The sequence below is a fragment of the Pagrus pagrus genome, assembly GCF_965226575.1.
Source record: "Pagrus pagrus genome assembly, chromosome: 8".
Taxonomy (NCBI): domain Eukaryota; kingdom Metazoa; phylum Chordata; class Actinopteri; order Spariformes; family Sparidae; genus Pagrus; species Pagrus pagrus.
Window position 1 is genome coordinate 29401003 of NC_140192.1, and position 14453 is coordinate 29415455.

At 39.7% G+C, this 14453-nt stretch overlaps 1 protein-coding gene across 1 annotated transcript in view; it reads left to right on the forward strand.

The window, feature by feature from the left end:
- The first annotated feature begins 5677 nt into the window (after positions 1 to 5677).
- npr3 (natriuretic peptide receptor 3) overlaps positions 5678 to 14453 on the forward strand; it is a 32237-nt gene continuing 23461 nt past the window's right edge. Inside the window, exon 1 of the mRNA XM_084359872.1 lies at positions 5678 to 6607. Within this exon, the coding sequence (XP_084215998.1) occupies positions 5944 to 6607 (664 nt within the window). The 5' untranslated portion in view covers positions 5678 to 5943. The remainder of the gene's footprint in view (positions 6608 to 14453) is intronic.

The window sequence follows — 14453 nt, forward strand, 5'->3', positions numbered from 1 at the left end:
TTTTTTTTTTTGTTAATCTCTCAGGGAATAATGCATCTTAATGAAATAAAATGGAGTACAATGGATTTGGATGAGGACCCAAATAAAAATCTTGATCTAGCAGATTGTCTAAAAACATGTTTTACGAGGTATTGGATTAGGCTTTCTTAAATTGAAGAGGACCCTTGGGTCTTGGCAGAGGTATGCACTCCGAGTGCCATTCTACTTCGTTATGCATTTGTGTTTGACTCTGATGATTGTCTTCAATCAGACTGTGTGTCCATAGGTAACTTTCATAACCTTCAGTTCAAACACATGCCTCCTCTTTTAGATGTAGAATCGAAGTTTCCTTGTTTTTCAGGCCTGATACCTTCATCGCACCACACTCAGAGCCAGTAATGCTTCATTATATTTAAATTACTTTTCACTAAAATAATTGAATATGGTTGTCCACCTTATTAAATACATCTGTGTTGTAAACATAATTTCTACTATCTTTTATTCAAAGTAGAAATTTTAAATATCACCAATAGAATCCAGCAGGTCTTTCCAGTTCACCAGTTTCTTGTCAGCAGATACAACAGTATGTAATACTTTGAGGTACCCACAGCTTTATCAATGTGACTCCAAACCTCCTTTGAATGAGCAATAAAAGGATGCAGATATTAACCTTCCCATACTGCTATGAGAAAACTGTGATAGGTTAAAAAAAGGACATTCCTTTTCTAACTTTACCCACTCAGTGCACCAGTTCACTGAAAGTTAGGCTTTTTCATTAGAGAATTTGTCTTACATTGGATCAATGCTATGCTCTCTCTCATAAGCACACATTGAACTGGCAGTGATTTACACTCTTATTTCCCCTAGCCTCCAGCTACATTATTAGAATAAATGAAATGTACACCAGATGTCAGTAAAAGCACACAAACAGTTGAGAGCCCAAACTTGTGAATGTCAAATGCAGTCAGTGTGTTGCTGTTCCTGCATTGTTCTTGCAGTTCTTTTCAATGAAATAGACTTGTGCATTGTTATTTACTTTAAGAGGCAGCCCTTGATTCCTGACATACACTGATGACACAGACAGCAAAAGTAACTGTTAAAGACCCATACGGATCAGTTTCACAGTTATTGCTTCAAGCAGACACTTATCAGTGATAAGATGATGATTATTAATGCGTACTACCCTTGACTGATCGGCATATACACTTACTCCATTCCATGCATTAATGTTCTGGGTAAGTGATCATGCTGACCTGAAATGAAATTCATTAGTTTATAGACAAACTAGCCATATGTAGCTAGAGATGACCTGGTATAAATACTGTAGGCTGCACCTGACTGAGGAACAGGTGAGCAGGTGGATGGAGAGTTCCTTAGAAATGCATGGACCTGGGGAAGTGGGAAGAGGCTGAGGGGAGGGACAGAGAGTCTGAATGGGCAAAACGGGACTGAAGCAGCCTTTGTAACATACAATTCAGCAGATCCGGAGGATGAACTCTCAAAAGGTAAACTAATAAACTTTGGTGATGTGGACCATTTTTAGGCTGTGGCTCAGGAGGTAGAGCAGGTCCTCCACCAATCACAAGGTCAGTGTGTTGATCCCTGGATCTCTATGCATCAAAGTGTTGTTGGGCAAGATCTAAACCCAAACTGCTCCCAGTGGTGGACGAAGGAGTTAAACTGCTTTAATCACTTCACATGGAGCTGACAACCTGTCCGGTGCATTCTAGTATCAGAAATATAGCCGAGGTATACTAGAGCACATAGATTAAGGCAACAAACTTTACTAAATGATTAACTTCTGACACCATCAGAGTCGATGGCTATGTTTGTGAGTGGCTGAGTGAATGGGATGCTTTGGATAGGAAGTGCTGTATTGCTCTCTGATGAGCATTGCAACCTCTGCCATCAGAATCTTTGAAGAGTGCGTGAATGTGACAAGTGCTGGACAGCAGTTTGAGAAGCGCTATATAAATTCAAGTCTAGTTGCTTATTGCTTAAATGTTGAGAGACATTCCTGGGTCATCACAGTGTTGGGTTGTTAGGTTGTTGAGCCATCCACCCACTACTCTGATATTTGACAACCTGGGAATGACGCTCAACAATCAAACTAACTTTCTCCAGAATCACTTCACCCACCTTTTGCACTAAGCACCTCTCCAATAACTGAGTTTGTCCTTTTCAAACTAAGGACAATCTCATATGTATACATGGTTTAAAAAGATATGAGGAAAGTAAAGTTAAAGAAAAAAACTGTTCTCCCATTTTGCAACATTTCTTTATAAAAGGACACTGTGTGGATTAAAACCACAAGAGAGGGTTTTAATTATTTATAAGTATTATCGGTGCATTAATTAAACAAAGAGTGTGCAAAGTATGTCTCTCTCTATGACAGTGAGCATCACAAGTCATCTTTGATGCAAGAATTTCTCACAATTATTTGACTGACAGTCAAACTACTAAAGGCATTCAATTAACAAAGAGAAGAAATGGTAAAAGGAGTGCAGTCTCACCAAAATATTGATCAATTATCAAAATCAATGTAGTTATTTTTCTAAGTTAATGAATTAACTGACAACTTATTTCAGCTCAATGATGAATTCAAATTAGATTTTTAAAGCACTAAACAAAGCAAAGGATTGAGCTCAGCTTTACCACATGGTTTAAAGTATGCAGACATTGCAGCCATACAGTTTGTGATAGTTGAGCATGTGATTCTCACACCATGGATGTGCTCCCATTCAGACACCTGAGCATTAGTGAGGTGATGTTGGGGGATAAGGTCTGGATCACAGTCAGCGTTCCAGTTCATCCCAAAGGTGGTGGATGGGGTTGGGGGCAGGGCCAGTCAAGTTCTTCCACACCAAACTGGAAATCTTGATACTTGTAGTTCATATAGTGATGCAGATTGCACTAACTATTAAAATGGTTTTAATATTAGGTGCAGTCTGCTAGAAAAGAAAATGAATAAAGGCAAGCAAAACATAGTCTACAGATTGTGCAGCAGGATGTTGTCTTGTGTCCAGGAAAGTTCTCCAGCACTGATGAGTCTGAGCAGCCACTGAAACTAAATCCACAGCTATAAGATGTCATTACACAACAAGGTGTGGAGTTCAGCTTAATGACCATAATTGCAGAATATCTCCAAGTTGTGCTCATTGGGGTAATTTGGACATTTTAGATAAGGACAGAATTGTGCTTCACATTCGTGTAACACTTTACCTTTTCATGCAATGGTTTAATGATTTTAAGTGTAATGAGAGCTGTGGAAACATTGGTATATACGTCAGCAAATTCCACACCACTTGCCAGCAAACAAAATGTGTCTTCTGAGAGACTTGGTAGGTGAGTCATTAGTGACACATGTTAATGAGACATGATAAGTGCAGGGCTGCTTTTAGAGTACAGGATGTGAGCTGAGGTTTATGTTATTTTTTATTTTGGACCTGCACAGAAGCCTGCCTCTGTCAGACAGAACCTCTGTGTATAGAAACATTGTTTTCTTGTTTTGTTCTCCACAGAAGTCCTCTCAACATTATTTCACAAAAAGTTAGAATGGATACTGCTGGTACAAGACCAGTGGTAGAATATAAGTTATTACACTGAATACAAGTGCAGTTCTGTCATATTTTCATTGTATCATTTAATGTTTCTTTATATTTTCACTCCACTACATTTAATTAACAGCTATATTTTCCAGCCAATTCGAAGACTCAGATTTAACACACAAAACAACCTCTTAAATACAATCAACTGTTCCTGAACAATAAAGATGCTCTCATTCACTTCTTCTAGATTTTGACTTTATGAAGCTGCATTGATTGAATTCTTTGGCCACTTGGGGGCAGCATGACAAGTTGTTGTCATGGTGAACATGTGAGCCAACAGCCAGTGGTCGGAGAACAACAATATCATTCATTTGGAGTCATGTTTATGACTCCAAGTCTAATACTCACTGTCCTTTTAGCTCTGGTTTGGTGTCCACCAACTCCTGAGGAAAATATCTCTTCAGCTGCTAAATGTTCTCCAGATAGTTTAGAACTGTGTCTACCTGCTGTGTTGTTCTGAGTAGGTGGTGCACAGAGAGTTAATCAGAGCTTTTTTTCTACTGAATTCAACTGCTGCTGCTGCTGGATACCAGTTGGTTGGCAGAGATCAGGAGAACTGCGTGCTGCTAATCATTTCTGTGGATTGGTCCCTCTCACATTACACACAGACCACTATATAGTGGAATACATAGTCAGATCATCATTTTGTAGTGCCGTCCGAATGTATAGTGAAATAATTTATACCCTTTACAGTTGACTCAAAGTATCCCACAATGTATCCTGAAAGGTAGTATACAACTGATGGTCACTAACCAAGCATTATATACCATCACACATGCTGGAGGGGGACCTCAGTGGTCATAAATGAGCTCACTTTATAGTCAGCTATAGAAGTCCCCAGGTAATGAGTAGGAAGAAGTCAATGTGTGATTTTGGACACAACCACCATCATTTGATGCATTGTTGACACAATATGATTAGATACAGTGCACATTGTTGTATTGCTGCTTTTAGAGGCAAGTATAGAATCTGAATACCTACTCCTCCAGACAATATAAGAGGTTGATTATTAGTGTACGGACTTTTCATATTTTTACATCTTCAGTAGAATCATAATAACATTTGGAGTTTGTGTTCAGGAATAAACAGTAAACTCAGTGTCAAAATGTTTGCAGGTTAATTCTACACACTCGAAATCAAAAGTGAGCTGTTGAGTTTCAAAACATCAACATCAATCTGTGGAGACAATTCTGGAATTTAGAGTAAATCTAACCCTCCAAGAGATCTGCCATCACACATCTATGTTTTGAATATAAAATAGTCCTCCATCAGCTCTGAATGATTGTCTTTTCATCACATTAGCCACACTCCTTACATTATATCACAGTCCACACATTATGGATGTTATTTCTGTTGCAAAAAAACTGGAGTAGAATGTATGTAGACACCATCACCACTGTAGTTCTTGTGTGGAGACAAAATTCAACAGCGCATATTTAATACCTTGTAAGCACTTTTCTTCTGCCAAGGAGGTTATTTGTTGAACTGTCCCTGTTCAAGTGTTCACATGGCAAAAAATAGAAGCACATATCCAAGAGCGTCACTTTGTGTTGAAAAGCTGTGGGGACATGAGGACTCGGGGAAGAAAAAGTCTTCAGCGTGTCCGATTTAACAGGGGTTAGGGTTAGACACATGATGCTTTTATAAATTGATAGGGACAAATTGGCCATAATCATAATTATTTTACAAATTCAAAACATTTTTTAATATACCTAATCCATGTTTGTGCATTAGCCATTCAGTGTCTACAGTGTGCATGTGGCAGGCTCTCTCACGGTGGTGCTCAGAGTGTCTGGCAGATGTGCGTCTTGAATAAATGATTCTTTGAAAGCCACACAGGGAGGTCGTGTATTCTGGTGGTTGTTTCAAGCCTACAGAACCATAATTCCCGCTAACTGCATACAGTCGTGCTGCGTTGAAGTGGCTCATTGTGAAACCATCAGCAGTGTAGCTTTAAGAAGGAGGTGGGCACCGCTCCGATGACGCAGGAATAATCCTGAAAAGATGCTTCAAAACTCCAGGCCGGAGCCAGCGTGTGTGGTGGCTGCTGGCTGAGCTGAGCTGGAGGAATCGTCGAGCTTGGCAGGATCAACTGTTGAGAGAATATTTTGAGCAGGTTTAGGAGTCTTCGAAAGAAACTCTCCATGCAGAATAAAACACACACCTTTTGGCAGATTCGCTTCTTTAAAAGATAAAAACAATTATTTACCATTAAGCCACTCACCCACAGCGGAGCGCTTTCTGCCGGCAGCTGCATGTGCACTACCAAGTGGAGCCAACTTGGGGAAAGAAACATTTGAAGAACATCTCTCCAACACTTTGATTTATCTGAAGTGGGCTTTGGAAAAGTCGCAGCATGCCATATTTCAGCACACTGTGTGTGTACTTTCTGACGGTCCTGAGCCCAGTCATGACAAACACCATCACCGAGGAGATAGACGTGTTGGTATTCGTGCCACAAAATAACTCTTACCTTTTTTCATACACAAGAGTCGCACCAGCGATCCGTTACGCGCAGCAGAGGCTGAAGACAGACGGAGGACAGTACTCCGGGCTCCGCTTCAACATCCAGTTTGAAAACTCCAGCTGTGCTAATGATGCTCTGTTTCTGTTGGCGGACAGGTATTGCGGGCTCGATAAGCCCGATCTGATTCTGGGTCCGGTGTGCGAGTACGAGGCGGCGGCGGTGGTAAGGCTGGCATCCCACTGGAACATCCCGGTGATCTCAGCAGGTGCCCTGGCCGCCGGCTTCAGCAACAAGAACACCGAGTACTCCCACCTGACCCGCATCGCTCCGTCCTACGTGAAAATGGCAGAGACCTTCACCGCGATGTTCGAGCACTTCACCTGGAAGAGCGCGCTGCTGGTCTACGAAGACGACAAGGAGGAGCGGAACTGTTACTTCACTCTGGAGGGAGTCTATCACCTGATGGCTGACTTTAACATTAAAACATATGCTTTTTCTCAGGGGGGTCGCCTGGACACTGAAGACATCCTCCTCAACATTTATGACATCGAAGGTAAGACTGTTTCAGTGTAGACCAGTCAGATGGTTCATCATGTCGTGTGTCAGGGGGTTGGTTTGGGTTCGTGGTCGATATTGTGACAGTTGTTGACAGTGTTTGGTGTAGGACATGTCAGAAACCAGAGAAAAATGTCCATCACAAATTCATAAGCTGACGTCTTCAAACCCCAAAGACTTCTCTGAGGAGCACAGAAGACAAGAACAACTGCAAAACCTAACAATTAAAGGATAAACACAAAGTGTCCTATACTAATACTCACTTGTCTCTGCGTAGCCTCCATTTAAAGAGTTGTAAGTATGGCAGTTTTTGTTCTTATATGAAGCTTCAGCAGACTGAGTTACACAAATCAACTGCATATCTTCCAAAAGTAGCAAGTTCCCTTTTTGCTTCCCGGACCTGTCACCGCTGCAGGTGGACACAGAGGATGTTGCATTAACAGACCAACTCTGGAAGATAATCACTTGATGTTTCTGACTCAGACTGCTGAAGCCTCGCAGGAGCTTCAGCTTCACTTCTGAATGCACTGTCCCCTGAAACACATCACATGGATTTTATCCGGTCACTTCCACTGTAGAATCTCTTCAGTCCCAGTGGGCGAGAATAACTTCTCAAGTTCACACACTCTATCCTGTGACCTTGTTGTACTTGCTTGAAAAATAATGAATTGGCTGCCAGAATATTTTCTGATAGATTTTTTGTCAGTTAAAAAAATGGATGAATCAACTGAATGTTTGTTTTGCTCAAAGTAAGCACTGTGAAGATCTCACTTTGGGCAGTGTTAATAGTCGGGCATCTGTCAGAGCAAAGACTCAATTAATAATTGAAAAAATATACATATTAATAGACTGATAACATTTGTTAGCGGCAGCAGCTTCAGTGGACTGCTCCTGCAGCCGGAGCTGGCACTGAGGAACAAAACTGGTGATGGGCATCTGTGCTTTTGTTTGTCCTCACTCCACCCGCACCCTTCATCACTCAGACAGTCTTATGTAACGTCCTGCATGCTGGAGCACATGGGTCAGATGCTTGAAATTGTTTGGAAAAATTGGCAGTCAAAGAGCAAATTAGCAAAGTGGGATGCACTCTCTCCATATGTGGCCTAAAGCTGTGAGTGATGATTACATACATACATTCAACACTGTCATATTCTCAATCTGTGCTATATTTAGGACGGATGGCAGTCTGTCAGAAGGGCTGGAGGGACATCTATGTGGACCTAGATTTAAAATGTTCTTGAGCAGAAAATAAGCCACTGTAAAATGTTCCATTAGCTTTCCCAGACATACAGAAAGTGCAGTGTATCCTGATGACATTCAGAACAACTTCTTTTGGGAGACAAAGTGAGACCTCGGCTAACAATAATGATTTTTACATAATCAACTAATTTAAAACCTATTATCATGCAACATATTTTAATAGCAATAGTTGGACTAAGTGTACAGTATAAAACTACGCTCTAGTCTTATGAGAATGTGCACATGTACATGACTTCTACACTACACTGGTGATTTGGTGACACTTCTCTTCCTTTTGAAATTGAAACCAAATGAGAACGAATGTTTGCCAGGGCTGCTTCTAGGTTGGTTCGTCAGTCCTGATAAGCAGCTTGTTGGCTACGGTCTTCTGGTCATAGCAGCTCCTGATTACATCACCTCATATAACAGCAGTGGCTGTTGTATAAATTAGCATATATTATACATGCTAAGTGCTGCAGAGCTGCAAAGTGCACCTGATGGCAAGAAATTAGTATTCCAGGCATGTCAGGCGCTTAACTGAGAGGTTTGAAGGTGTCAGAAGAGATTGTAAAGCCTTTCAGTAGAAGCTGAGCAGTATTAGCAGAGAGAGACAGGCCATCATTAGTTTCCTTCAGCACCTGCTATATTGGGGCATAATTCACCTGTGTGTTCAGTTACTATCTGTTCCACAAGAACTCAAATACTATAGAATGCTCCTTTTCAGTTTAGTTTTTCCGTAGTTCATTTAGCAGGAGTGCAACATTTCATCTCCCGGTTGGCACTTCATCAGGTTCAGAGGCATCAAGTTAATTCAGATGTGTATCATTGAACAAATAGTGAAGTCCCTCCTGTGGGTGTGGCCTCAACCACATCTCCCAGCCAGGCTCAATTATATAGTGTCCTTTAAACCAATATTGTGTGAATCAGGACCTTTGTATCCTCAGGTGAGGTGACTTACACTCACCTGAAGTGTTGTTTTTGTATGATTGCTTGTTTGTTTGTGAGATACATGCAGTTTTTAATTGTGAATGAAGCCTTGAGGTGGCTAACAGTTAAACCAGAGAAAGAAAGAGGGGTTTATCAGAACTGTGTTTTGCAGCCTCAGCCAGGAGATTTGGAGCACTTGTGTGTGTCTGTTTTACTTTGACCTTCAACTCTACTCAGTGCCGTCATTAACAGGGTTCAATCTCACAACATTAGTTAAGTGTTCCAACTTGAGTCTAAAGTGTAGCCCTCTAAGAGCTGTCACTATGGGGTTTATCCCTGCGTGCATGTGCAGTCATGAAGATTTTCTTTCTTGCCCTTGTGCCCCTGCAGCAGCCCCCTCAGATCTGCTCCTACAGTATAAAATCACTCAGTCACCTGAGCTCTGCTCCTGAAATACAGCATTTTCTTCAGCTAATGCCGGTGGAGCTCAGGGCCTGGGTCTTAGAGGGCTATGTCTACACCTATAGATACGTAACTCCAGACTCACCCTCTAGAACTGTCGCAACGGGTTAAGGGCGAAGCTGATGTAGTCAATACCCACTGTGACACCAGGGCTCACAACCCCAGTGAGGCATTCTAAGGTAGGACAAGGCATCGTGTTGAAAAAAGTAGCCAACTGACATTACACTCCCTCCACACAGCACAGCCACTGCTGAAGGGTGGGACAGTGATTACGAACTGTAATGGTCCCCCAGGCAGCCCACTAATCCATAATGATGGGATTAGAGATGACAGTTTGGCATGTGCGTAAAAGTGCCAGATGCGTGGTGCCCCGGTCATCTGGGAGAGCGCGTGCCCCATGTACAAAAGTCGTTTGCAGCAACCCGGGTTCAGTTCTGAGCCATGTGTCGTTCCCTCTCTCTCCCCATTTTCTGTCATGTCTCCAGCTGTAGTATCTAATTAGAAATAATACATGCTAGATGCAGCATCTGCCATCTAGCATGTTAGAAACTGAATGATTCAAGGCACTCAGACACATCAAGATGATGAAAGAGCTTGGAGAAGCCCCTCTCAGGAGGGCTGCAGATGAAGGTGAGGCTCTCGCAGAGTGTGCACAGATGCACTGTAGAGACACTGTGAGTGTCTACTGTGACAAACCAACAGCTGCTGTGTCTGCCTGATGGTTCCTGTGTGTAAGACATACTGAGGTAGATGGAACTGAACCAGTTTCTGGGGCACATGCACGCCAACACGTGTCTGATTGTTAACATGTGAAAAAGCCATGTCATCATGTACCTGTATGTACCTGTTGAACAAAGGCAGGTCCAGAATAACAAACTTACAATTGTTAATGCACCCAGAATAACGGTTATAATGCAGTGCCTTAATATGACTTATCATGGTCCAAATGTACAGTATGACAGGAAGTGGTTCGGGCCTCAGGTATTTCACATTATCAAATCTGGTCCTCTTTGCTTTAGAGTAAAACATTGTTCTTTAGGTTCTTTGCCAATTTCACTTATTGTGTTGTTATTTTGCAGTCAGCATTTTGGAAAGTGTCACCCAGCAGCAGTTGTAGCAGTAGTTTAGCAGTAATACAGTAGCAGTAGTACAAGTAGTACAAGTAGTACTAGTATAAAGGCTGTAGTAGGAGTAGCGATGGTAGTAGTTATACTAGTCATAGTAAGGGTTATAATAGTAGCCAGAGGTGAGATTCAAAACCGTCAACCTTGTGATCATGTGCCTCCCATTCATTCTCTGTGGTTAAATTTAGTTGAAAAAAGCTTAATATTTACAGTACAAGAGGTATAAATAGTTGAATACAAGCAGACCTAAAAGAGCTGAACATTTTGATAATTGAATAGTTTCTGTTGGGTGAAGGGTGCCAAAAAATGGAAACATGGAATGGAAATAATGATTAGATTTATATATCTATTCCCACTAAATATAGCAGCAAATGTCAACAATCAGGATCAAATCTAATTGCAAGCATCCAAATGCTTGTTTCTTATTCCATTGACAAGAAGCGCTTGGAAACAATCATGAGCAAATCATGACTTGGACACACGGGGATTCAAACTCAGACCTTCATGACCCTAGAAGAGGTGATTTATTTGCGGGGAGACAGACACAGTTAAGGCAGTTAAGTGCTTTCTTTACGTCAAACTTAAAAAGCTAGATTGATTGGTTTGTTTCTTTGTTTTGTTCATGCATTGGGCCCATGGTGTTATACTGTATATATATATATATATATATATATACAGTATGTATATCCTAAGTAATGCGTGTATTGATTGAAGGTACGAAGTTTAACGTTTTGTCACAGACAAAGACATGACGACATCTAGTATGCAACAAACCTGAACCCAATGAAGAACAGGCTCAAGTTGACACAGAACAAATATCTGCCCATTAAATAAAACCGCTGAATGTAATATTACATCCAGTGAAAAGTATGAAAAAGTAATAATGGAGTAATATAAAATCTTGTAACTTATTATTTATACAGAATACAATGAAAATTAACACTTTGACATAAAAAAAAATGTTTGAAGGAAGTTAAGATAATCTTTAGGAAAATATGTGCATTTTTTTTTACACAGGACCAAATTACTAGATGTGGTAGAACTATATTAACACCAAACAGAATCAAAATTTGGTTGCAGTTAAGTGAAAACTAGTGGAGATGTTAATATTGGAAAATGAGCAATTCTATGCTTGGGTGAACAATGATTTATTGTTATTAACCTTCATGTAAAATTATCCTAAAACATCTATCCCAGTCTAGCCCAAAGTAAATTCAAACTTGTTGAACCATTTGCAGTACAGGCATGGTTATTGGCTCTTTTGATAGGTTATCAGCTGAAAAGTTCTGTAGGTACTTCTGGCATTAATATATAGGAGTTTGAACACACTGAATTATTTATTTAGTTTTCTTGCTTTAATTTTTTAATGCAAAAAAAAAAAAAAGCCTGCAGATGATCTGTAACTGCACCTACTACTACTACTACTACTACTACTACTACTACTACTGCTACTACTACTACTACTACTACTACTACTACTACTACTACTTCTACTACTATTACTACTACTTGAGTCTGCTGTGAAATGAGGGGAGCTTTATAAGAGCATGAAAAAGCATCTGTGATCGCATTTTTTTACATTTTGTCACCGTTTAATGAGGGAATACTGTGTTTTGGACTAAATGTATTACTGAAATGGATCTACTGGCCTTTTGGAAATGAGAGAAGATGGTTTTTATTGAAAAACTTTGTACATGCTAGTTTGTTTGTTTGGTAATTGTAGTTTGCTGATGTGTTATCTTGAAATAGTTTGCATTAATAGAATTACGAGAATCTATGCTTTTTATGGATGGCATGGCTACACACTTAAATTGAGGCGTTTGCTTATTGCTTGGCTGTGTTTGTAAAGTTTGGTGAACTAGCAGGATGGTCCACGGGCTAGCTGCTGACTTTTGATTACTGCAAACTTTCTGAAACAACAATTTAAATGAATATGTTTTGCATATCATCCTTAGTATTTCTAGAATGTTCAGGACAAATCAACCCAATACAGCAAAAATGAGCAGTTACTGAGGCTTATAAGGCATAATGTGAGAATACACATACTAAGAATCACAAAAATGATCAATTTTAGCTCTAAGGGCTAAACTTCAAGCAATGGTAGTACAGCTAAATGAGTTTGCAAGGTCCGCTGAATATAATAGGTTTTATAAGAGGTTTTTACATTTTTTTTTTTTCAAGAGATTCCATGAATTGAACTGGATGTGCCTAAAGGAGGTGGTTTGGAATGACCCGATACTGAAAATTGATATTGTGTCAATTTCTTTAACTTCACCCTCCATATATAAGGAAAAGATTCATTCCCTAGTTTATAAATTCATTTGGGGAGAGAAGCAACTACATTGTCATAAATCATCAAGGGGTCACTCTTCCCCTTTTATAAACATTATATTAAGTCATTTGTACTAAGACCTCTCTTAACCTGGTTCACACCTGGTGTGTGGGTGGTTGGTGGGTCAAGGCAGTCCAGTGCTGTTTGCACATTGGCCGTTGGACTTTCAAAATTGATCCTCGCAAATGTTTAGTTTCTTCCGGGTTTTGACACTCAGCTGTAAGCAAATGCACATAGGTCACTGTGTTGATGGCCTCCCCTCCCCACACACTGATGTCCTCTGACAGTGAAAGGGTTGAAGATGATGCTTTAATCATTATTGAACTCTGATTTAGAGGCATACTGTGCAGTATTTGGAGTCCACTTTTTATTAAAACACTATTAGGAGTTGCCACCGACTCCACACCTCAACGAGGGAGACAGAGAGAGACAGAGCAGCAATGGAGTGAAGAGAGTGAGCGGTGGTGTTGCTAAAAATAAATTACTTCGAGAAATAAATAGTTATTTTCTGATATTGACGCAGCAGTTACATTTTTAAAGCAAAACAAAAAACAAAAAAACAATTCAGTGGGAAGCTCAGTGCTGGATTTTCAATGATTGTGAAGCTCAGAGTTCAAGTCTTGTTTCCTCATCCACCTCAGGTATGTCACGGAGTTAACTAAACAAACATGGTTCAATGATTAGAAGTAACCATTAGTCCGCTGATTGTTTAGATATAAATATGATAGAGCATCCTCTATATGGAAGATATTTTTCCAAATAGTCCAAATAGAAATTAAAAGTAAAACAAATGCATTAAAAAGAGAATATTTTTTCACAACTAGGAGTATTCATGTCATAAATAAACTTAAAAAGAAAGAGTAAATTGAAAAAACAAAGTTAAAATGTAAAATGATAATCTGACCTAAATTTAAAATCCAAAAGCTGAAATGGAAATGTTCAAACTGAAAGCATTTGTAAAGATTGAATTGTTAATGGTAATGGAAATAAGCATTGGGGAAAAATGAAATGAAACGACATTTTTCAACATAGAAACTTCATTCAAATATTCAAATATTCAGCTTAATTACAACATATCTTTTCATGATATCTTTCAAACCAAAATATTTAATGTTTTCTGCGGAAAAAAAATCCCATAAAATGAATGAATGTTAAAAAATCCCACATTTTCACACGTTGTCAGGCATTTTCAACTCTTAACTGCTCATTCATGCTTTCAGCTAGAAACACCATTGAAACGTTTAAATATTTCACATCTTGTGTACATTAAAGGGACTATTTATCTTTCAAATCCCATTAAAACCTTTCAAAATATTCAACTATCTGTGAGGCTTAGTTATAAATCCCTTCAAACCCACTCATTTTCAAACTCTTGCCAGTCTTCATACATTCACATAGAAACTCCATTCAAACTTTGAAACATTCACAAAGATTAGGACTTTTCCATCATTCATACTTTTCATAGAGTCACAATTCAAAAATTCATCATTTTTCAGCCATTGTCAGATTTTAACATTGGTGTGTCTGGGGCAGAATGTTGACAGCCTGAGTGGAGGACTCAGCTCAACATTGTAAAAACCTTGTCTTAACTGGCTCCTATTCCCACAATGTTCACGTCACCTACATAATTTAAACATCAGCTTGTAGTAAAATGTGTGCTGGTCAGAACCATGTGGCTCTGTAAGCAATCACTTTTGGCTTGGTGGGCTTTTAAATGACAGGGGTGGTGATCAGCTGCTGTATTGCTGTGCAAATATCTG